This window comes from Schistocerca americana, chromosome 8 (genome assembly GCF_021461395.2).
Source record: "Schistocerca americana isolate TAMUIC-IGC-003095 chromosome 8, iqSchAmer2.1, whole genome shotgun sequence".
NCBI lineage: Eukaryota > Metazoa > Arthropoda > Insecta > Orthoptera > Acrididae > Schistocerca > Schistocerca americana.
In genome coordinates, this window is record NC_060126.1 from 94,749,963 (window position 1) to 94,774,380 (window position 24,418).

Genomic DNA, 24,418 nt, shown 5'->3' on the forward strand with positions numbered 1-24,418 from the left:
TTAGCGCTGAGTATCGAGTCTGTAGAGAGAAAGAGCAGGTTGACGGTGCTTCCCTAGGAATGGAGAGCATTGGGACATATAAACAGTGTAGGAATAGGGTAATTTTTTCGGAATCTGTAGAGATATACACGATAAGTGCAATTTGTTCTGTCAAATGTGTATATATTGTACTGTAAAGCTAACGCAAGTTACAATGTGTTGCCTTTGTACATATTGCATTGTAAAGTTAATATTGCTCATGTTATGGGATGAGAAGACATCATGACTGTGTGTGTCGTATCGTGAGGGAGGTATAGATTGAGGGGACTGTGGGTGCAATTTAGCGATCTCTGTAAAATAACAACATAGAGCCCCAGAAAGAAAAGAAAAAGCTGGATAGTACTTCGATCCGAGAGTGATCACTAATTCAGCGGCTAAATTAGATAAGAGAAAATAAGAATTCTTGATTGCCTGTGTGGTGGGATATGGGAGGGGTCATCTGCATATGTTGAGAGCATGAAGGCTGAAACGTTAGGGGGATTGGGACGAGGTGTTATGTTGGTAAAGAGGTTATGGTATGTGGTGAATTTCCATGCACACAGAAGATGAGCCATGTGGAAAGGGAGCGTTACCTATTTGTGGTAGACTACACAATTTCCAAGAGGTTGACTTGGCTGTTTTTTTAGTGAGCAGGCGAGTAGTAACTGTTTTCGCGGCGGCGTTAATCGTGTGTGTCAACGAGCTATGGGCTATGCTGACAATAGACGTGAAGGCAAGTCCAGACCTGAGACGCCGGCGGTATACAAGAGAAGAACAATGCAGTTTTCACATGTGTCAGAGAAGAGAACCCTTACTGTTCGGCTGTCACGATCGCGCGGAAGCTGAACTTCGTTGGAGGCTCTGGACTGGTGTTTGGGTGCGTCTGTTGCACTATTTTGCGAGCAGGTCTGTGGACTGTGCTGTGCTTTATTTGGAGAGTTTAAGAATACAGAGTTCATCTGCGTACATTGTGTACTGCATTATTTAAGAGCAGTTTGCTGTTGTGTGGTGGAATTAGGAGTTGTTCAGGTGTTTTTGGACTGTGTCACATGACCACAGGCAGATCAGTGCGGGTGTTTTGTGAGTGTGTGACAAATATACTCCATGCCTAAATAAAAGGGCTCAAAATAAATGGAGTGCAGTCCTTCCTTACTTCCCTGAGCAACACAGCGCAGTCTGAGTGGCTTTTGCGCAATTTTAAAGCAAAGGATCTTGGTTTACGTCAAGGAAAGGATGAAAGAGTAGTCTGGTGGAGGGACTGAGTGCTAGACCTTGTGGACAATACGCTGTTTGCCGACATTATGGATAACTGTAGTAGGGTAATGATCTGATGTCAGGGGGGTGTGCTGTGTCGATGGTTCTAAGTACTAAATCGGTTGGACCGTGGACTGAGTGGCGAAGACGGAGGGTGGTGGTGCTGTCTATCTCTAATTGTTTAAATAAAGAGTGATGTATGATTTTGAAAAGTTGACGATTAGCGAGCAGGGTATTTTAGATGGATTATTATTTAGACAAATTAAGAGATGTTCAGTTCTATGGGCGTAAATGTTTTGAATTATGTAGGTGTGTTTCACATGTCTGTAGGCTGTGCAGTGGCTTTTTTTGACGGTTTACAATTAGCAAGCGTGTGTGTAGAGCTTTATACATGACTTATGTAAGAGTAGTTTGCAGGTCTGTATGCTGTGGGACATGTCAGAGAGTGTATTCTGTGATACATGTAATTAATCGGTAAATAAAGTGCTGGCAAATAAAGTAAAGTCCTCCTTCTCTCGATCAGTCTAGTGCAGGCTGAGACCTTTTACCACCGGTTCCTAGGAGCAGGTGGCGGTCGGGTGACAGGTTAGTGGAGGTGAGCTTTGTTTGCCACAATTTTCTTATGTTGGTAGCGAAACACAAAGTGACCGCCAAAATTCAAAGTTCACTTATTTGTATAGAGAAAGTGTCATATAAGTTAATGTACGTTACTAAACGTACTTGCAGCTCAGTGAATGAACATGGATTGGTAAGGGGATGTGGCGGTCGGTTGAGGATCATGGTAGAGACTTTAACTATTTGATTCGAAGTCCAGGTGGGTGTGGCACTCGCGGAAATTCATTCCAAGTCCTAGTGGACGTGGCGCTTTCCACAGCAGCGAGGTTAATTAATTGATCAGTTTAATTAAGAAGTGATGTGAACTTTGTGTTACGCTAAATTGCGAAGGGACGTAGGTTGCGGCGAGCGATGGTTCGCACTTACGTGATTGTGTTTTCGAGACGGATTTGGATTAGGTAATAGAACTACGTCGGTTGAATAATGAAACTCGCGTGATCTGTTAACTTAGGGACGGGCTTCATTTCGAACACATCGGCTGGTTCCAGCATGTCCAGCGAAAATATGTTTACAGGGTCCAGCAGCTAGCACGGGCCAGCGCCCGCGGGCCGGGGATCTGTGACGTGGACCACCGAGTGCGCGCCAGCCTTTGTGTGATTCCGCCCTCAGGCAAACAATTTTGGCGGGAAACGTGCAGAGGTGATGAATACACGTGGTGAACGGACAACGGACCGTTGTGACGTCAGCCTCATCAAGTTCGAGCGTGTCCAGCGAAAACATGTTTACATCGTACGAGCGATCGCTGGTCCAGCGGCTAGCGCGGGCCGGCCCCCACCGCGTGAGCAGCCGCCTCACGTGACAGCCGTCGGTAGCGATCCGCGCGCTGGCCGGCGGGGCCAGGGGGTGGCGACGATTTGAACTAATTCAGTTGGAGCGCGGACGTCGTGGCGACTGCACTGGGTGTTGCTGCGATCTCAAAGATGTGTACTGATTGTGTTGGAGAACAAGTGATGACCTTACTGCTGGAAATAAAGATTTCAGTCCATTTCCTCTGCAAAATCAAATGATGTCACTTAGGTTACTATAAGTGCACTTTATTATTTGAGGTACTGGCAGAAGTAAAGCTGTGAGGATGGGGCGTGAGTCGTGCTTCGGTAGCTCAGATGGTGGAGAACCTGCCTGCCAAAGGCAAAGGTCCCGAGTTCGAGTTTTGGCCCGGCACACAGTTTTAATCTACCAGGAAGCTTCATATCAGCGCACTCTCCGCTGCAGACTGAAAATCTCAATCTACATCTGGGTGGTTCGAATGACACAAAGCTGGTGGATCACTGATGGTATGTATGCAGAGATGCTCCGCAAATTGACAATAGGCAAGACAAAAGACAATGGCGTCGAAAAGCGACCACAAAATTTCCTTCAGATCCAACTAACTGCCAGGTGCCTATCATTAAAAGAAATCAAATGGACTTTCAATGTTGTTGGCATATGGTTCAAATGGCTCTGAGCACTAGGCGACTTAACTTCTGAGATCATCAGTCGCCTAGAACTTACAACTAATTAAACCTAACTAACCTAAGGACATCACACACATCCATGCCCGAGGCAGGATTCGAACCTGCGACCGTAGCGGTAGCTCGGTTCCAGACTGTAGCGCCTAGAATCGCACTGCCACTCCTGTTGGCTTATGTAAATAAAATGTACCGTTTTCTCTTAATCCGTTAACATAAAATACTTCTACACATTGTATGTGACAGGATCTAAAGCTAACAAATATTTTTATCACGAGTATTTGTTTTTCTCAATCCAAAATTTGTAAGCTTAGTTTCATGAAATGAGGGAAACATTTTTAAAAATTTTTATGGGTATTTTAACTTCGATATAGAACCGCGGTGTAACTCGGCGTTTTCCACATTAACAAACATTCCTACAGGTGAAAGACGTGAAAAGCGTTAGATACGAATCGTAGGACTGACTGTAGAGTAGGAAATCATTGCCATCTCCAACACAGTTGGGTTATCAACGGAGGAGTGGTAACTCAAGAACCCACACTCTAAGCTAATAAGGAGCTACCTGGATTCTAAGATCCATGCAAGGTGGTGGATGTCTATCTGGCCCGAAGTCTTTCCCACATAGCTGGGGAGAGCAGCACTGTGATAGCTGCTGGGGACTTCTTTCTCCTCCCAGGTATAAGAAGGGGTATTAAAACAATTTCCTTGCGTTAGGATGTTGTTCAGTTTCCCGTATTAAGATAAAAATTTGAAAGACTATTTTCTAGGGAAGGCCAGTGAGATGCAGGAACATGCTACTTAGCGTCGTGACGAGGTGCCGAGTTTCGTGCTACAGCCAATCGTGACTGAGTGTGGACAGTGATAAACTTGACCATTAGGGGATATGAAGTCCCAGCTTCCTCTCTCGGTAAGCACTCAGTAGTGACGGAAAACTGAATCTCGTCTGAGATTAATGTGAGCCAAGTGCTCCTCAGTAGTCGGCGCAATATCGCTCTTGCTGTTTAGGGTGTGAAGTTCCCATCAGATGGCCAAAACTTGTACCTCCGTAGAGCCGTAGGTCTCTTATTAATTACCGAGTGGCATTTGTCATTTCACCAAGGAAGAGTGAGGATCATCATTAGTTTTCTAATGAGCAGTGTGTGTGAAGCTGGCGAGCATAAACATAGATCCTTGACTGAAAATGACCCTGTTATAGTGCTGATCTTCAGACAACAAGAATCTTTCGGCAGTTCGACCACTGGTGCAGCCCCATGGGCACTAAAGAGTCCACTGGGGGAAAAAGCTGCCAAGGTAGTGGTGTGATGAATTTTGTGTGTCCCTCGTACTCTAGAATTTCGTAAGGGTGCAAGTAGTGGGAGCATTTCGTCACCTCGTGCTAGAAGTACACTATTGCAACAACTGCTTGCTGCTTGATACGTAGCGGGAAACTCCAAGAGTGGTATTAGTAAGTGGCGGACCATCCTGTATGTGACGTACACTGCTGGAGCACTGTTTGCAAGTTTTGAGTGGATAGCGAGAGTCGTGGACTGGTATTAATAAATGACCATCGAATACTGTGACGTGCGCGATTGTACAGGGCAAAAGGCGAAGAATGATCCTACATAGCACTTTCACGACTGTAGTTTTTCTCGCAAGCTGGTGCATAGAACGACAGTCGAAAGTTTGATAGTATGTCGTGCTCGACAGGCTAGTACACATATACTATGAGCTCAGCTTTGATGCGTTATTATCTGAATGCGAACATACGACAGGCACTCAAGTGAATCCCTCTTGCTGGTACCCATTTTCCTAGGACAAAAACGGGTGATCTGGCCTATTCATTGGCAAGGAGCAGAAATGAAGTCCCAAGTACAATACAAAAGAAAAATGCGTAAACAAAAATAAGAAGTGGGTTAACAGCTTTCCTGTACTTTTTGATGGCATGTGGCACTGTGTTCAACAACGCCTCTGCTCTGAATGTACGAGAGCGTGCTGGAAGGCAGTGCCACCGAATTCTTATTCTGTTCTCAATATCGGGTGAGGTAATACGTGTCATGCATATTACTCTGTCGACTTGCCCGCTTCACCGACGCATTTTGCAACGCTCTGCCGCTAGAGGGCAGTGTGCACCATAACTACGTTGCTGCGTGACAAACAACGTACTGTAGACTCTCAGACAACCTAAAGCACAAATTCGAATAATTTTCCCTCACATGGAGGACTCTCTCATTTATCATGACAATTCAAGACCACATACGAGCGTTCTGACATCTGCAACAATCCGACGCCTTGGACTCCTCGTCATCGATCATCCTCCATAAAGTTCGGACCTGGACCTATCCTCTATATACTCTTCATCTGATCCAACCAGATTTTCACCTGTTTCCAAAACTTAAAGAACCCCTCTGAGGACTTCACTTTTATAGTGATAAAGCGGTGTAAGGGGAGGTAAGGTTACGATCCCGTCAGTAAAGTCAAATATTCTACTAGTGACGGAATCAACAAACTGGTCTCTGGGAAAAACGTGTTCGTCGCCAACGTGACTGTGTCGTGAAATAAATATGTAGACATGAAGAATACAGACGAGACTGTTAAAAAGCTAGTTTTGTTTTGAGAGCTTTAAGAATTTTCACATAAAAATTACGAGCCCTTACTTTTCAGCACGCCTTCATAGTATCAGTATTTCTGCATAAAAACTTCTCTGGACCAACTAAATTCTACAGTACACCACCAGGTGTCGTGACTTTTGACACACCACTGAATCTTCTCGTGCACGTGGCAGCGACCTACTGAGATCTCAGTCTCTCTACTCACTGATGGTGTTACTATTGCAGGTGCAGACACAGCAGTCAAACTCCGACACAGCGGGCAACAGCTGAACCAGTCATCTACAACTACGTGTCGACGCCACGCCATCCCATATCCTGGGATCTTTTATGCCGCTACGTACAGAAAGGCACCGATTATCCCAGCATACGAAACTTATGGGTCGCTTACGTCGTACTGCTCAAGGAGAAATACTTGTACGTTATCGCCGCTGTCGTCCTCCACCTAATTCCAGCTATGATCGTAGATTCGTTTCTGTATCTCAAGGGAATGAAGCCAATGTAAGTAACCCTGACAATTCTGTACTGACAGTCGAAATTTTTTGTTGCACAAGCTTTGCTGTTGAATTGATTGTCCAAAATTTTGTGAATTATTATTAACGTATCTATGTTACATGATCAAAATTTCTGAGTATATAATATAAACGTGTTCTCCAAGAGTGCGGTAAATTCTCTGACCTAACCCCAACTTGTTTACCTCATGGTGCTAGTCCTCTTTCACAGGAAGAAGAAAATTTGTTTATCGGTACTGGACATTTCAACTGCTTGAACGCTGTAGGAACACGAGTAATAGCCAATGAAGCCCAAGAGATTCATCACAAATTACAACTAATCTACACTACAATTTGAGAAAATTTTACCCCCGTAGGAGACATCAAAATAAATCAAATCTAATAGGAAAATGGAGCACAGTCTGAAAACGAAAGCTTGTACAAAACATACTGACAAACGTTTCTGCGGAACCTGCTGTGTCATCGAGTTATAGTGGAGAATATCATTTCGAATTGATCCTGTCCATACTCATGCTGTAGCTATATTCGTCATGGATTGAATGTCACATCACCAACTGATGAAATACTTTGAGCGTAGGCCCCCACGATTATCATCATCTTCCATAAAACGTTCGCAGATATGTGACTACGTTAACGTTAGTTGCAAACAGCAATGCCATCAACGTTTCAGCCACATGGAATGGTTGCAGTAACGTTGATTTGTACAACAATACTTTGCATCCAGAAACGTGAAGGGTATCAATACTTTTTTTCTGAAAGCGGATTGGTTTTACTCAGGATTCCAGTACACCATATTATTCACCAGTCTTTTGGTTAGAACTAACTATATTTCAACATGAAGTTCGTTCAATGCGAAGGTCTTGCGCCATATTACTGGGACGGCTTGTATGCCCGCAGGGTACCACTCTAATGGGCGACATCGGAACCAAGGTCTTGCTATATCAAACGTGCTGCTTCCCGCGGAGTACATCCTTCGATGGGGCGAACAGGTAGAAGTCGGAGGGTGCGGGATCCTGGTGGGGATGAGAAAGAACAGCCCAATGAAGTTACGTGAGCTCGTCTCCGGTATGCAGACTTGTGCGAGGCCTTGCATTGTCATAGAACAGTGAAGTGCTTTGTGGTGATCCGTCGATCATCTCGGATCAGGATGTCTGCACGTTTCAACGCTGCAGGAGCCACAGCTGCGTGCGGCCGGCCGTTACGCGGGAGACCTGAGAGTTCTGCTTCTGTGGACTGCCACGTCTCCGTAGACATTCTGCAAGCGCCTGTGGATGTGTGCGATGCTCTGGTTTTCCGCCGAAGGAAACTCAGTGACAGCTCTGTGCTCGGAACGCACCTCCGTGCCAAGCGACATTTTCAAAACAATATACAGGGTGAGTCACCTAAAATTACCGCTGGATATACTTCGTAAACCACATCAAATACTGACGAATCGATTCCGCAGACCGAACATGAGGAGAGGGGCTAGTGTAATTGGTTAATACAAACCATAAAAAATTGCACAGAAGTATGTTTTTTAACACAAACCTACGTTTTTTTAAATGAAACCCCGTTAGTTTTGTTAGCACATCTGAACATATAAACAAATACGTAATCAGTGCCGTTTGTTGCATTGTAAAATGTTTATTACATCCGGAGATATTGTAACCTAAAGTTCACGCTTGAGTACAACTCCTCCGCTGTTCGATCGTGTGTATAGGAGAGCACGGAATTACGTACGGATCCAAAGGGAACGGTGATGGACCTTAGGTACAGAAGAGACAGGAACAGCACATTACGTCCACATGCTAACACCTTTTTATTGGTCTTTTTCACTGACGCACGTGTACATTACCATGAGGGGGTGAGGTACACGTACACACGTTTTCAATTACGGAGTGGAATAGAGTGTGTCCCGACATGTCAGGCCAATAGATGTTCAATGTGGTGGCCATCATTTGCTGCACACAATTGCAATCTCTGGCGTAATAAATGTCGTACACGCCGCAGTACATCTGGTGTAATGTTGCCGCAGGCTGCCACAATACGTTGTTTCATATCCTCTGGAGTTGTAGGCACATCACGGTACACATTCTCCTTTAACGTACCCCACAGAAAGAAGCCCAGAGGTGTAAGATCAGGAGAACGGGCTGGCCGAGTTATGCGTCCTCCACGTCCTATGAAACGCCCGTCGAACATCCTGTCAAGGGTCAGCCTAGTGTTAATTGCGGAATGTGCTGGTGCACCATCATGCTGATACCACATACGTCAACGCGTTTCCAGTGGGACATTTTCGAGCAACGTTGACAGATCATTCTGTAGAAACGCGATGTACGTTGCAGCTGTTTGGGCCCCTGCAATGAAGTGAGGACCAATGAGGTGGTCGCCAATGATTCCGCACCATACATTTACAGTCCACGGTCGCTGTCGCTCTACCTGTCTGAGCCACCGAGGATTGTCCACGGACCAGTAATGCATGTTTCGTAGATTCACTGCCCCGTGGTTTGTGAAACCTGCTTCATCGGTAAACAGGTAGAACTGCAACGCATTCTCTGTTAATGCCCATTGACAGAATTGCACTCGATGATTAGTCATCACCATGTAATTGCTGATGTAGCGACACATGAAACCGGTGAAAGCGGTGACGATGCAGTATGCGCATGACACTACTTTGGCTCAGTCCACCGGCTCTCGCAATGTCCCGTGTAATCATGTGTGGGTTCATGGCAACAGCAGCTAACACACCAACTGCACCCGCTTCTCCTGTGACGGGCCTGTTACGGACCCGTTTGCGTGCTACGACCATACCTGTTGCATACAGTTGGCGGTAGATGTTTTGCAATTTGCGGCACGTTGGATGCTCTCTGTCCGGGTACCGTTCTGCATACACCCTGCAGGCTTCAGCTGCATTTTGTCAACACTCGCCATAGATGAGTATCATCTCCGCCTTTTCAGAGTTCGAATACACCACGGTCACAGTTCCTACAACACTACACTATCACAGACGTCTGGTAACGCGGTGTACTACAGTTGGTCTGCGTGCGGAGACGAATGCAGAATAACGATAGCAGCAAGCGCTACATGCGGACACTGCGACAGCTAGAACAAACCACAACAGTGCACTACAGCCACACTCGTAAACACGGTCGTCATCGTAAACATGTCCCTGCAGATGCTGCTCGCCGACCGTGGCCCGTGTTTGTTACAAAACGCAACTGAACGTCGGAGGTTTCAAGCGTCAACTTTAGGTTACAATATCTCCGGATGTAATTAACATTTTACAATGCAACAAACGGCACTAATTACCAATTTGTTTATATGTTCAGATGTACTAACAAAACTAACGTGGTTCCATTTAAAAAAACGTAGGTTTGTGTTAAAAAACATAGTTCCGTGCATTTTTGTATGGTTTGTATTAAACAATTACACTAGCCCCTCTCCTCACGTTCGGTCTGTGGAATCGGTTCGTCAGTATCTGATGTAGTTTACGAAATATATCCAGCGGTAACGTTAGGTGACTCACCCTGTATAGCACCTATCGGAACTTTATGAAGCCATGGGGGCTGAAGCTGGAATATGCTTCGATGTCCGACACCAAATTCAGTATTTTTGCAGCCGAAATTGGTCAAGAAAAAAGTGTTGCATTTCTTGTTTTACACGCCTCGTATTTTCCTGACGATGATATAACGATCTCAAGTGTGACTTGGTGATTTAGGGTAAGTCAGCTGGAACCGGTCTTTAGAGACGAAGAAGAACATATCACTCAAGTTACATAGAAATGACTCTCATTGGCCAGAAATAGAAGAAAAGGTAGTACTTTTGATCCCAGAACTTCCTTGTTGAAGATTTCGCCATTGAAAGTAACCGCTATTCGAAACTGCTAGTATTACAGACAATAAGTCAGTCATTAGTCCAGTACAACCATGTTCAGCCCACCTTTGATTGAACAGTTGACTTTCTCAGCGACTGACACAACTCTGGTCATCACTGTCATGGATGCTTAACGTCACACTTTGTTCCTATTGGCGTGTCTGTTAGAGACGACCAATTAGTCGCAGGCACGTTGCGGAACAAGACACACATGCTCAGTTAACGTGCAGCTACAATGAGCCAATACGTGAGGCAAAATATCAAAGTCCAGCATTGTTACTAAGAATAAAGTGTGTCAGCTCTTACGGGCGTCACAGTTCTTGGTATGCTACTGTGTTTAAGACATGTCTGACTATCTACATCAATGTCAATCACACATCAACCCCTACCCCACACATACACACACACCACAATAATAGCGTTACATGTCATAGTTTATAGCTGAAGAAAATTAGAAACATCATATTTTACTGCAGTAATTTATGTCTAGTACCACTAACAAGTGTATTCTACGTTCATTCCATTTCCAGCATTCAAATAGTACTGTAAAACAGACGTTTCTACCTTTGATTATACCTCAACCATTGTTGTTAATTAGTGAGACCCCCTGCCATACCCGCAGGACAGGAGAGATACTTTAATTTGTGGAAAGGGGCCAAAATGAGTGGCTGCCAGTTGCACTCGAACAAACTACTTTATCCGGTTGACAAATATTACAAGGGTACAGAAAACATTAAAAACAGAGCAAGCCAAACATTAATTTTGGAACTTAATTCCCGGCTAAATGCGCCATTCAATCTCACGCCTCAAGGGCAAAACAAATTTAATTTAAAACCGGCTAGAAGCCATACATAAACAAACAACAAGGACAAATAAGAAAATGCAGCACATCAGACGGCGCTCAGAAGTTTCCAAGGGTCGTCCTGGAATTCAAACACCGACGCTCGCTTAGCTGAGACAGACAGTCGGCCCAACAATTCTCAATCCGACGGCAACCCAACCGACAGACAGTCGACGGACCGAGCGACAGGATAACTTCCGCTCCACCCCACCAGCACACAAAAGGGAGTTCAATGGAACAACTCAGAAGGTATCGGCGACCACGACAAATTACACACTCAGCTGTCAAACTACAATCCGTGCTGGACAGCCACAACACGACGAGGAAAATTCACTGCCTGAATTTACGTCAACGGCCAGGACAGGTAACCGGAACGTTAGTCGTCACAAGGCAGAACATTACGCTGGTGCACTTCAATTAAAAAATAACCAAGTTAAGTTAAACTCCACAGGAAGTCGACTAGACTTTCGCCAACTTGAAAACACACGTTGTTGCTCGCGGGAATGTCACAACAGTCCACAACGAAATTCAAACGACACAATGTGAACAGTTGGGGCTGGCTGGTAGATTAAGTAAAGACTCAACTTTCGTGTCCGCGATCGGTGCGCGACAGACCTCGTAGCAATGGGAACAGCCCCTCACACTCCAACCGCGCGTTGACGCTGTCAGCGGCCTCGCACAGACACGCGCCACCGAGACTTCCTCGCTGCTGCACGCCAACCGACCAACAACCAGCACACGGCACAGCCGGAAATATAAACGCGAGGTCAAAGATAGCACCACGGTGCGAATATCGATACACGCTGCTGCTGCGACTCGCGGAGAGCGAGGATAACAGCATATTCGCGGTAACCACGGGAGACTAATCAGGGAATAGCAACCAAGGTTTAATGCAAGGCATAACACGAGCCAGCCACGGCTCAATTAGTTTATATAAATTTATTATGAGCCATCATAACAGCTGTTGCTCTTCATCCTAAATTCCTAAAGTCTACCAAAAGAATCAGCATGAACACTTTTCCTAAATTAGGTCACGTATTATTCTAATTTACAATATTAATTATGTGCTCAGAATTACAGCACGTTCAAATTGCCGCCCGCTTTGTGAATCGTTCGAGTGATACGTGGTCGTCCAGAGGGCCCGGCTAGAATGCAGAGGCCTGCAGAGAACGCTGCAGTGGGAGGGACTGGAGGCTGACCAGTAAATGTGTCGGGCACGGCTTGGATTGATCAGCGATGATAGTCGGGCAGTGAGCGGCGACACGCAGTCGACTTAGTTTCAGTGGCAACAAGGGACAGCAGAGGCTCATGCAGTGCCGTGCATCCCGTGAGTAGCGCCCACTGCGCAGTCTGCTGTGTGGCGGTAGAGCCGCTGGAGGGGGCTGGACTGTCTGTGGGACGACAGCGAGGAAGAGAGCGTGCAGGGAAAGTTCCACAGCAAGGACAGAGCTGATAGTTCTGTCGAAATCTGGTGCAATGCCGGACCTGAGCTACGAGCAGCTTGTTATCGACACGTCGACGTCCCTGAAAAATCAAGCAGATGGAGCCAGGCGCCATAGTTCCTAAGAAAACTCGACAGGTTTTTTGCTCGCGTATCATGTCATTTCTGGAAACACAGAATCTACTCTGTAGGAATCAACATGGACTCCGGAAACAGCGATCGTATGAGACCCAACTCGCTTTATTTGTTCATGAGACCCAGAAAATATTAGATACAGGCTCCCAGGTAGATGCTATTTTCCTTGACTTCCGGAAGGCGTTCGATACAGTTCCGCTTTGTCGCCTGATAAACAAAGTAAGAGCCTGCGAAATATCAGACCAGCTCTGTGGCTGGATTGAAGAGTTTTTAGCAAACAGAACACAGCATGTTATTCTCAATGGAGAGACGTCTATAGACGTTAAAGTAACCTCTGGCGTGCCACAGGGGAGTGTTATGGGACCATTGCTTTTCACAATATATATAAATGACCTAGTAGATAGTGTCGGAAGTTCCATGCCGCTTTTCGCGGATGATGCTGTAGTATACAGAGAGGTTGCAGCATTAGAAAATTGCAGCGAAATGCAGGAAGATCTGCAGCGGATAGGCACTTGGTGCAGGGAGTGTCAACTGACTCTTAACATAGACAAATGTAATGTATTGCGAATACATAGAAAGAAGGATCCTTTATTGTATGATTATATTATAGCGGTACAAACACTGGTAGCAGTTATTTCTGTAAAATATCTGGGAGTATGCGTGCGGAACGATTTGAAGTGGAATGATCATATAAAATTGCTGGTAAGGCTGGTGTCAGGTTGAGATTCATTGGGAGAGTCCTTAGGAAATGTAGTCCATCGACAAAGGAGGTGGCTTACAAAACACTCGTTCGACCTACACTGGAGTATTGCACATCAGTGTGGTATCCGTACCAGGTCGGGTTGACAGAGGAGATAGAGAAGATCCAAAGAAGAGCGGCGCGTTTCGTCACAGGGTTATTTGGTAAGCGTGATAGCGTTACGGATATGTTTAGCAAACTCAAGTGGCAGACTCTGCAAGAGAGGCGCTCTGCATCGCGGTGTAGCTTGCTGTCCAGGTTTCCAGAGGGTGCGTTTCTGGATGAGGTATCGAATATATTGCTTCCCCCTACTTATACCTCCCGAGGAGATCACGAGTGTAAAATTAGAGAGATTCGAGCGCGCACGGAGGCTTTCCGGCAGTCGTTCTTCTCGTGAACCATACGCGACTGGAACAGGAAATGGAGGTAATGACAGTGGCACGTAAAGTGCCCTCCGCCACACACCGTTGGGTGGCAAGCGGAGTATAAATGTAGATGTAGATGTAGGCCGTATGCGAGTGAATTCTACCTGTGGTATGGGTTGCTGCATGGCAGCACACCGAGGGGGCAGGAAGGGGGACGTCCCTGTGGTGTTCGATGAGAACAGCGGTTCTGCGAATGGGCTGCGGTTCTCTTTAGTGTTGACCCAGCAGGTGTATCATTCAGTGCGTTCTGTGCACTGTTGGCTTCGGAGCAGTGCTACTGCAAATGCATCTTATCTTACCTTGAAATGCACTCTCGTACTGGAGTGTTCTGTGTTAAATTAGCCCCCTTGGGAGTGCTATTAAATCATTGCTAAGCTTGTGTTCGTCTCTGATCTTTTGTTTCTGCAGTGTCGAACTCTTTTTGTTCCTCCTTGTTCTAACAATATATAGGACTTCTCTAGATCACTTTAAATAGCTATTGTAGCTATGGTAAATTTGGATTCAAGAATCAGTTTTAGCTTTTGGTGTATTTGTTGATTTAGAGTAGGTACAGTGCTCGTGAAGTTGTTATTTACTGTTGTCTGCTATTTAATAATAAGTTTCCTGACTTATTCTGTGCTCTCAATTTATTTTGAGGCGTCGTTCACTGTATTATCAAGTTATCGCCAAGAGGGCATTCAGTGTAAGATAACTTGTCTCTAGTAGTTGAATGACGAAACCAGCCACATATACTTTTCATCGGTTTAAAGCTACCATGCCCATCTTCTAACGGTTAATATTTTCAGTTACACAGATGCTTTAATCAACACACGTCGTCTGCTCCTACACTGCACACGTATATTTAAATATTTAGTACAACCTTATAAGCTGTATCATTAATAAAAACATGCTGAAGTATTTGTATTTGTTTATGTATATAATGTGAAATAATTGTATTTTATTAGTTAAACAGCTTACAAATTGTCACAAAATATTAAAATGTTCTTGTGCAGTGTAGGAGCAGATCCCACGCACTTGATCAAAACGTCTATGTAACTGGAAATATTAGCCATCTGGAGACGGGCATGGTAGCCTGAACCCAGTTAAAGCACTAAAATGAACGACTTTCACGTTCGTCGAAGAACTGATCTGCAGCCAACGTTATAAATCAAACTTACAAATAAAGTCAGTATTTGTGTGTCACGCATTTTATAAATTATTTACAAGCTGATAACTGCCTTGCCACGATAATCAAATTCATTAATTCAGCTGTTAACTTTTCTCCATTTCAAGAATTAGTATCCACTATTCAAACATTAAGCCCTGTAAACTGAAGTATTCCGATTAACGATACGTCTCTAGCACATTTATGTAGACTCTTATCACAAGTACTCTTATGAGTAGTGATGTACAATATTTAATACATGATCAGTAGTATATACAGGATGTTGGGGGTATAGGTGCAGATGTTATGATAACTGGAACCATAATACTTACCGGTTTTTGGTGTCTTAGTTGTTTTTTCTCTGCGTCTAACAGTTTCCTCGCAAACATATCATGTAATTTACTACCTGGTGTTTTCTGGAAAGTCGTAAGTGCGCCATGAAATGGACTACTCCTTTCAGTATGGACCGACTATCCGTTTTATGTCCACGCAGCCACACTTAAATACCTGACCTGCTGCCCAGGGGAAAATAAACGTTAATGGTTAGCATGTACCATGTGTGTCTGAAGGTACTAGACAGGTTAAAAGCATACTACTTGTTATAGCTATAATTTTTAGTCTGCAATACTCATGTAATGTTGTTCACTGCACTGCCTTAAGTCATCAGTAGAAATGTCTGCGCTTATACCCCCAACACCCCGTATATGCACCCTAAGTGCAAGGAATCTGCGGTACAACCATAAACCAACAACATTTCTTTCAAGATACAATCACACACACGGAACATCAAGAAGCAGAAAGGTTTATAATCAGTGCCCACCCTGTTGTAGCCGGCCGCTGTGGTCGAGCGGTTCTAGGGGCTTCAGTCCGGAACCACCCGGCTGCTACGGTCGCAGGTTCGAATCCTGCCTCGGGCATGGATGGGTGTCATGTCCTTAGGCTAGTTAGGTATAAGTAGTTCTAAGTCTAGGGGACTGACGACCTAAGATGTTGAGGCCCATAGTGCTTAGAGCCACCCTGTTGTATGGTTGTGAGAATCGAGCTTTGAAAAGAAAGAAGAGCCATTAATTAAATTCATAAGAAAAACGGAGGGATATATTCCTAGAGACGAAATAAAAATGTGAAAGAAAATTTAAAGGCATCTAATATAAACGAGGAAATGGAAGAAAACGACCGCAACTGGTAGGGGCACCTATTACGGAAGAAAGACTTTAGCCATGTTGGAAAGTGTTAGTTCTATAAATCGACTGCTCTGGCAGATGTTGGACGCCCGTGGAAGTCATGAAAGGATGATGATGAATTACTGTTTACGTGAACGGATTACATGGTCGACCGTGAGGAAGACAATTACGATCACGCTCATGTTAGCAAACTCAACTCAGTGGCAAGACAAAAATCATTATTGTTTGAATGAACGGTCTGCCTGGCCGACCGTGAAGATGTTGATGATGATCACTTTCATTACGCTGTAGGGGCTGTAGCTAATACACAGTGATGATAAATATCCAGATGTTTCAAATAATCGAAGTTACAATTAAGATAATTATACACTGACGGAAAGAGTCACAATGCCAAAAGTAGTTAATGTACAGAAGTGAGCTTCGGGAACACGTTTGTCTCGATAGCATATTTAATTGTGTAACTTTGCAAGTTCACAGGTTAATGTAAGTGCAACATAAGCCACTGCAAATGTGAGAAGCCGGTGCAATAGTAACTGATGTGACCGCCAAAATGTTGCACGCGAGCATGCAATCGTGCATGTAATGTGTTGTATAGGTGTCGGATATCAGTTTGTCCGAAGAAGTTCTATTCCTGTAGCACTTTGTCGGTCAATATAGGGACAGTTAATGCAGTTTTTGGATGACGCTTGAGTTGTCGCCCGATGCTGTCAGATACTGCTCAAACGGGCACAAATCTGGTGTTCAAGCAGGCCAAGGCAACATGTTGACACACTGTGGAGCATCTTGGGTTGTAACTGCGATTGGGCGAGTGTGACCCTATTCGAAAACACCACCTGGAATGGCTGTTCGCGAATGAAAGCACAATACGTCGAATCCCCAGACTGACGTAAAAAATTGCAGTCAGGATGCGTAGGATAATCGCAAGAGTGCTTCTGCTGTCGTACTAAATCGAAGCCCAGAAATAGGACCAGGTGTACGTAGGTCTACTGCGTCTACCACGCAGAGAGTTTGGCTCCAGGTCTACAACTGGTCTCCTTTTAACCAACGTACGACCATCACCGGCACCGAGGCAGAACCAGCTTTCATCAGAAAACCCAACAGACCTCCCCTCCACTGAGCTCTCGCTTGACATCATCGAAGTCGCAAACGGCGGTCGTCTGTGGTCAGTGGAGTGCACGCTACAGAGAGTGTGGCACGGAGTTATCCTTGAAGTAACCGATCTGTAACAGTTATCTGTGGCTCTGTGGTGCCAACTGCTGCTAAGATTGCTGCTACGGATGCAGTACAATGCGCCAGAGCCATAAGCTGAACACTATGGTCATCCCTCTAGGTAGTGCCATGCGGACGTCTGGAGCCCAGTATTCTTGCGATCATACATTCTCGTGAATACTGCTGCCAATAATCATAATTGTGGCTACATTCCTACAAGTCTATCTGAAATATAGCTGAAGGAACATCCAACTTCTCGTAGCCTTATTACACGATGTCGTTCAAACTCACTGAGGCGTCGATAATTGCAACTCCTTGACTAACATCGACCCGCCACTTCCAATCTCAAAGGAAATTTACGTTCACGACTGTTACAGTGTTTTCTTAAAGCAAACCTGATTTGCATCCACTGGCGTGAAATTTCAGATGTAGAAACACGCTTACCAACTTTCATTTATGACGCACAACTCCTTCTTGGTGTTGCAATTTTTTCCCGTCAGTGTGTATTAATTGATGTTCATTCTAATTATTACAGTCTATTTTCAGTGGTAATATGTGTTTTAAAATAGGAACGTAAGACTCAACTGATGTCAGTCAGTCCCCTTATAATTCATTAGTCACTCACTATCTCTTAGGCGAAACACCAATATCATCTTTGCTTTCTAAATGACTTGTTGGTCTTTGGTGACCATAGCACCTGCAGTTATGGTGCTGAAGGAATACCGCTGTGTAACGTAATTTGAGGACATAGTGGTCCACTTACCGCAGCTGACGATGCGGCTGACTTGAAAATTACACACACCTTGAGTCAATAAGTGACAAGACTCCGCTGCCGCGTCGACGAGGCATTGCCTCAAACGTTTGTGCATGCCACCACTGCCAGACGGCGAAGCAACCCTGCGCGAGAACACTTAAAATAGGCAGGCTCAGTGGCCTGCCAGCGGTGAAGACAACGGAGGTGTCAGCGAAGAATATGGTGAGAGAGTGTTGCGACAGCTTTCACCTCCAACTGATTCCTGTAGTCCCCAAAAATCCATACCTGAATTATGATGTAGGCACAGCCTCACCTCATTCAAATGTTAACCTACACTATTAAACAGACCCCTAACCTGTAATTTTGCAACATTATTTGTCGAGAATTTAGTCTTAACCAATTTCTGCAGTAGGTTACGGTCATATTTTTTAATATTTTGTTTGCATAGCTCTCCTCTAAGACGTTTTCGTTTAATGGGTCACATTTTTCCATATTTGCTTTTGTCCTGCTAGTGTAATCTCCATGTACTCGTAAACTGGATAGGGCATTGGCAATGTTAGTGTGTCTATACTTACAGAATTCTTGAAGAGGTGAAACCCAAATGTAAATAGATCACATGTCTCACCTGCACATACTTGTGCTTTCTCATTAACTGACGATGTATAAACATATATAGTGGTTAATTATGAATGAAGCGTATCTTACTACCAACGTGTAACATTTTGCTGATCTGGAGAAAACACGCAGTTAGAAACTAACGTAATTCTTACCATTTTTATCTCCTGTGGGGTAAATTCTGCCACCATTCCGCAGGCAGAAAAAAATTTGAATGTATGCAAAGCTTTGTGGCTAAATGCTAGTACACTATTGCAATTTACTGTCACAGCTCATTTTGGGATATTGTGTTGGTTTCCATTCTTGCAGTTACGTTTCTTTTTTAGATTATATGACTTTACACCATACTTTTCAGTTGTAGTACTATGCTTCTGTAATACTTATTTCAGATATTTAGTGATCATTACCAGTTGTAGAATCAATTATTCTTTCTAGAGTCACTCCCCTTACCCAGATGCTCAACATTTCATCTCTCCATCCCTGACCTGGCGGTCAGTGTATCATGTTATTTCATACCTTGCGTTACCATCTAAACACACGTACTGCATTTCACCAAATTCCTGTGTATTCCACTTTGGCTAGCTTTCCGCCATTATCAGCGTGTCGGCAGTTGATTTTCGGCTCTGTTCTAAATGTTACTACCGGATGTCTTGTGGTTTCCTAACTGGTGATTTACGCAAGATAGTTTCGACAGCAAAAGCATTTTACCGCACTTCCAAAATTTTCTGTTATACTATGAGCTCTGATGACTTCCGCATAATTTTATGGTTTGTGACATTTGAGAGATTTCATATTGGTGTTCTTTACCTCATTACTCATGTGCCTCACAGATTTACCAATTTGCATAGCTAGTTCTGTAGATAGTCAATTTTCCTCAACAGATATTTCGATATTGACATCAACTGTCTGAAACTGTATCTCCTGAATTCCCATTAAAATTGTTGCCATTACTATTTTTAAACCTGACAGCATTACTTTAACCCTCACAATACAGCTGGGAGAGGGGGCTTCTGCACACCTGCCTTTTGAAAATATTGCAATCTCTTCATACACTTTACATTTTAAATTTTTTTTAAAGTGTTAGTTGCTTTCAATTACTTCTTATATCAGATTATGTAATTGTATTAACTTTTTCATTAAAACTTTACACATAAATTTAAGTCTTAGTAGTGAACGTCACGTTTTTCAGCAAATGTGATAGTCATATTTTTAGGTTCCGGACCCATCTTTCACATCTGTGTATCTTTAAAAAGGATGTTATAAACAAATGTCAACGACGGTTATCGAAACTTATATTTTTTAAAAAAAATTTGTTGTTGTCATAATGTGCTACCCCAATCCCCACCCCCACTCAGTGTGCATATTACGGAAAATGGGTTGGTATCGCTAAAACGGAGCCAGAAGATAGGCAGGTCCTGGACCCCAATTATACATCAGTACTTCTTTAAATAGTATGTTGCTGTTAAAAGTTACCAACAACTAACGAAATTTGTTTTTCCTTTGAATTTTATTTTGTGGTGGACGTGAACTACCACCGTTGGTAGTACATATTATATAAAATGCGTTGTATTGCTAGGATTAAACTTTTACTCTCATTATATCTACAATCCATCGTAACAAAACACAGGCAAACTATTAAGACCGGCCTGTAGATTTGTTTGGACCTGATAAATGTGTGATGTACTTACTGCTATGATGTAATCCTTGTTTAAAAGTGCCTCAACAATCAGCAAAGATATAAAAAAGTACATAACATACTTGCAGGAACATACAAGTTCACCTGTTATTTTTTATTGGAAGAAAGTTTCTTAATAAGAGGCTCGCACTTTAGAAGCACTCCATTGCCTACAAAATGAAAATGGGTTGTTTTAGGGGAGGACACCAAACTGCGAGTTCGTCGGTCTCATCGGATGAGGGAAGGTTGGGGAAGGAAGTCGGCCGTGCCCTTTTCAAAGGAACCATCCGGGCATTTGCCTAAAGAGATTTAGGGATATCACGGAAAACCTAAATCAGGATGGCTGGACGCGGGATTGAACCGCCGTCCTCCCGAATGCGAGTCCAGTGTCCTGACCACTGCGGTACCTCGCTTGGTGCCTACAAACTGATCTCCTCTTCCAGGAAGCTTGCAATGAATACATGGTACAAAAATTTGATAAGATTGCTTTATATGGAGCGGATCAAGAAACTTCCCATCGCTGTTCTGGTTATACTGAGATGAAGAGTATAGCTACAAAGTAACAATGAGCTTCCAGTGGGTAGTTTTCTTTTACTATGGGACATTTACTAAAATGCAATAGTATAATAATGCTTCATTGCTGGAACACAATGACTACATATTGCTAAGCAATAACAAAAATGAACAACATGAAAACAACAAAGAAAAAATGAATAACAATATTTTCCTATGTGTGTAGATTACAAACCTCCGTTGACAAACCATTTAGGCTTGAGAGTTGTGGGAGGAAAAGCCTTCTTTTCCGAGCATAAAAGATAGGTATGAGAATGATGAAATATAAAATAAAAGGAGCTTCTTTCATCTTAATATGAAAACAACCCTTCCTCATAGCGCAACCATTCTTTGAGTATGTGAGGGGAGGATGATACGCTGGAAATCTGATGCTGTCCACTGTTCTTGCCCACAGTAAAAAAGTGATCACAAAGTGTCTCTTGGATGCATTCCTGACGCAATTTGTTGTCTTCAACCGTCACTGCCCAATCATAGTCGATTGGATTTACGTCTGGAGACTGCGAGACACCTCCATGCCTATACGTCTGTGTGTCTATTGACCTAACTGTCAGTTGCCCCTAATGTTTTGAAGCAGCTACAATCTTGCATCAGGTCGACTATAGGTTTCTCCATTACTGAACAGAGAGACTGAAAGGTTGGCATCATACATTCTTCTAAAACATGAATTTGTTCCTCGGAGACTATAGCAACTAAAAGTTCAATCATTTCAATCAATGTTGCTGGAGTCAGCCAGCCCCCAAGCAGGCAAACTTATCGTTAACCATTTTCTGTGAGAACAGTGTGACTTGGAGAGTAGCGAGTGCTTCATGCCCACAATCTACTTTATAATGTCACAGATAGGAGATGATGCATTATCCACATATCCCACCGTTATTTGTCCGGTAATGGGAAGAAAGACTTGGCGCCAGTGTCCCACATTAACTCCCAAACCTTTCCAAGATGTTACTTGGAGTGAAGATGTGTCTCACAAGTGTTACTGACATGTCTGTCTGTTGAGGACGCAAAGGTACACGACGCCCTTGAAGATATTCACGAGCAGTGAGTTTTGTGCTGGCATCATGTTTCATTCTATTCTTCGTGACGCAAACAGTACCCAGGATGTTGTAAAGAGATTATGGTGTGTACCGTAGTTGTAATCTGTCTTTATTACTTTAACCGTCATAATGAATCGCAACGGAGAGGTTTGGTTCGAAGTACTGACATCACTTCGATGTTTCAGACTGTGGAACATGTACTCGAAGATTCATATGGTCTCACAAGCTCTGGAGCCATTCTGGACTAAAGAATGGACATTCAAAGATGACAACGTGGTGTCCCTGCTTGTCCGTCTTGGTGAAGCCGACAGAAAGCTGTTTCCCTTTGACATCGCAGATTACGACTGGGAGTGCCACCTCGCCAATACCATGCGTGGATTTCGCCTTTACATCATGAATGAGAGCTTCGACAACTTGGAGGCGGCCAGGAAAAGATATCATCGGTGAGTGTGCTCTGTTTTCGATGGTATTGCTTGCAACTGCAGTGTTCTGCACGTATGAAGGCAGCTAGTAATAACCCGCTGAGGTCGTCATATTTTTTTGCAACAGTTACTAAGAAATAGTTGAAATAATTATATTTTGTCATGTTACTGTGGTATGACTTCAATGAAAGGAAGGACCGGAGTAAAGCGTAACTGGGATAGTTACTATCAGCCACACACATTACGTTACTCGCGGAGTATAGCGTTTTCAGCACCTCGTAAGTATTCAAATAACAAATAAAGTAAATATGCTGCTACTCTTACTTGAAAGCATTCTTCAGAAGTGCTTCCACAACCACACATGTGTTCATAGTCAGCGAATAGTATAAAATGTCGCTTAGTGATTGAACAAGTCTCGTGAAATAAATCACCACTAAGTAACCACTAAAAGTGGTCACGTGGAGCAGTTCATTGAATGTTAAGTATTTCTGTAAAACGAGTAATAATTATGATATTGTTATTCAGCAGCATATCATTAGTTTTCCACATTCTTATCCGATCTTTAGAAAGGAACATAGGGCACAGACTTTCAACATCTCGTAACCACAGTATCACCTTAATTGAGTGTAGCATTCATATGCGTCTGAGCAACAATTTATAAGTATCGTAACTGGTTTTGAACTTATTATATGAACAGAATTTTCTTCTTGCACACATACTATCTCGTCCCTCTATCTTAATCGTGATAACCAAGCTCTTTTTCGGTATCAAAGTTCTGTAACTGACGAACTGGGGTCTCTCACATTTCTGTTAGCAAAACATTCACAGTTGACACGTAAATTGCCCAGAATTGAAACATCCGCTACAGTTGTGCAAAATGATTATTGCTGAAACATTATACAAAACCGTTTCGGGGTCGTAGAGCCGTCTTGAGGTGCAACCGTAAATTAAGAAGGAAACTGTGTGTCTCTCACATTAAGACCCATAAAATGCTACTAATAATACAGAAGAAAAGAGTCAAAAATGCAAAATAATGAGCATATCAGTAGAAAGTGTACGAATCCAAGTTAAACTTAAAGGCCTAGATAAGCCGTCACGCTAAAACCACCTCTCAAATGTGAGTGAGGTAAGTTAAGTGTATGTTGCAAGCGCCGACTAGGGCTAGAGGCTAGTTAAGCCTTACAGAGCCGGATCGGAGACTATACGAAAGGCCAGGAGCTGCAAAGTAAGGATAAAACTGATCCTACGAAAGACCAACCGACGTCAAGTCTGCAGCACGCAAATTCATGTACCTGTAGCAAACGAAAACACTATTAAAACATACGCAACTAAGCAACTAAACGCCTGACAAACGACGAGACCGCAGCGCCAGCCATTAATCAATTTCTCGTGAAAAGAGGCAATGTGGCCCGTCTACCAACGGAATGAGAATTGCGCGACTCTGCAACAAGCTGCACTGAAGTAAACACGGCGTGATGAGCGTCCCACCCGCGCAAAAGAGAAACTAACATAAAGTTAAAACCGACGCAAATAGTAATTAGTAGCTGTAGCTAACAGTACATGTAGAAGAGATAAACTCTCCAAAAAAATAGTAGTGAACCAAGTGCGAAGTAACTGGCAAAAGTATAAAAAATATGAGGTAAAACCATTACAGTCAACGGACGCAAAAACTTAGACAGGTCACATCTAATGTCAAACCACTCCACTGTGCGAGGTGCATATGGCAAGGAAATAAAAAAAATGCTATAATAAAAAGAAATTGTGACAGTAAGATACAGGCCAGAAACAATGAAAATGCAGACATCGACAAAAGTACATGTAATGCTGGATAAAATGAGTTCAGTAACCGAACTGGTAGCCCATCAACTAGACAATTAAGGCGAACAAACATAAAAATGGCTAAAGAACACTAGGAACAAGGACAAGAGCAAGTTAGGTACATCAAAAAT

At 43.5% G+C, this 24,418-nt stretch overlaps 1 protein-coding gene across 1 annotated transcript in view; it reads left to right on the forward strand.

Moving 5' to 3' along the window:
* Window positions 1-24,418, forward strand: part of LOC124545587 (fatty acyl-CoA reductase wat-like) — a 172,588-nt gene that overhangs the window by 134,872 nt on the left and 13,298 nt on the right. Inside the window, exons 7-8 of the mRNA XM_047124535.1 lie at window positions 6,149-6,421; window positions 22,233-22,490. Coding sequence (XP_046980491.1) covers window positions 6,149-6,421; window positions 22,233-22,490 — 531 coding nt within the window. The remainder of the gene's footprint in view (window positions 1-6,148; window positions 6,422-22,232; window positions 22,491-24,418) is intronic.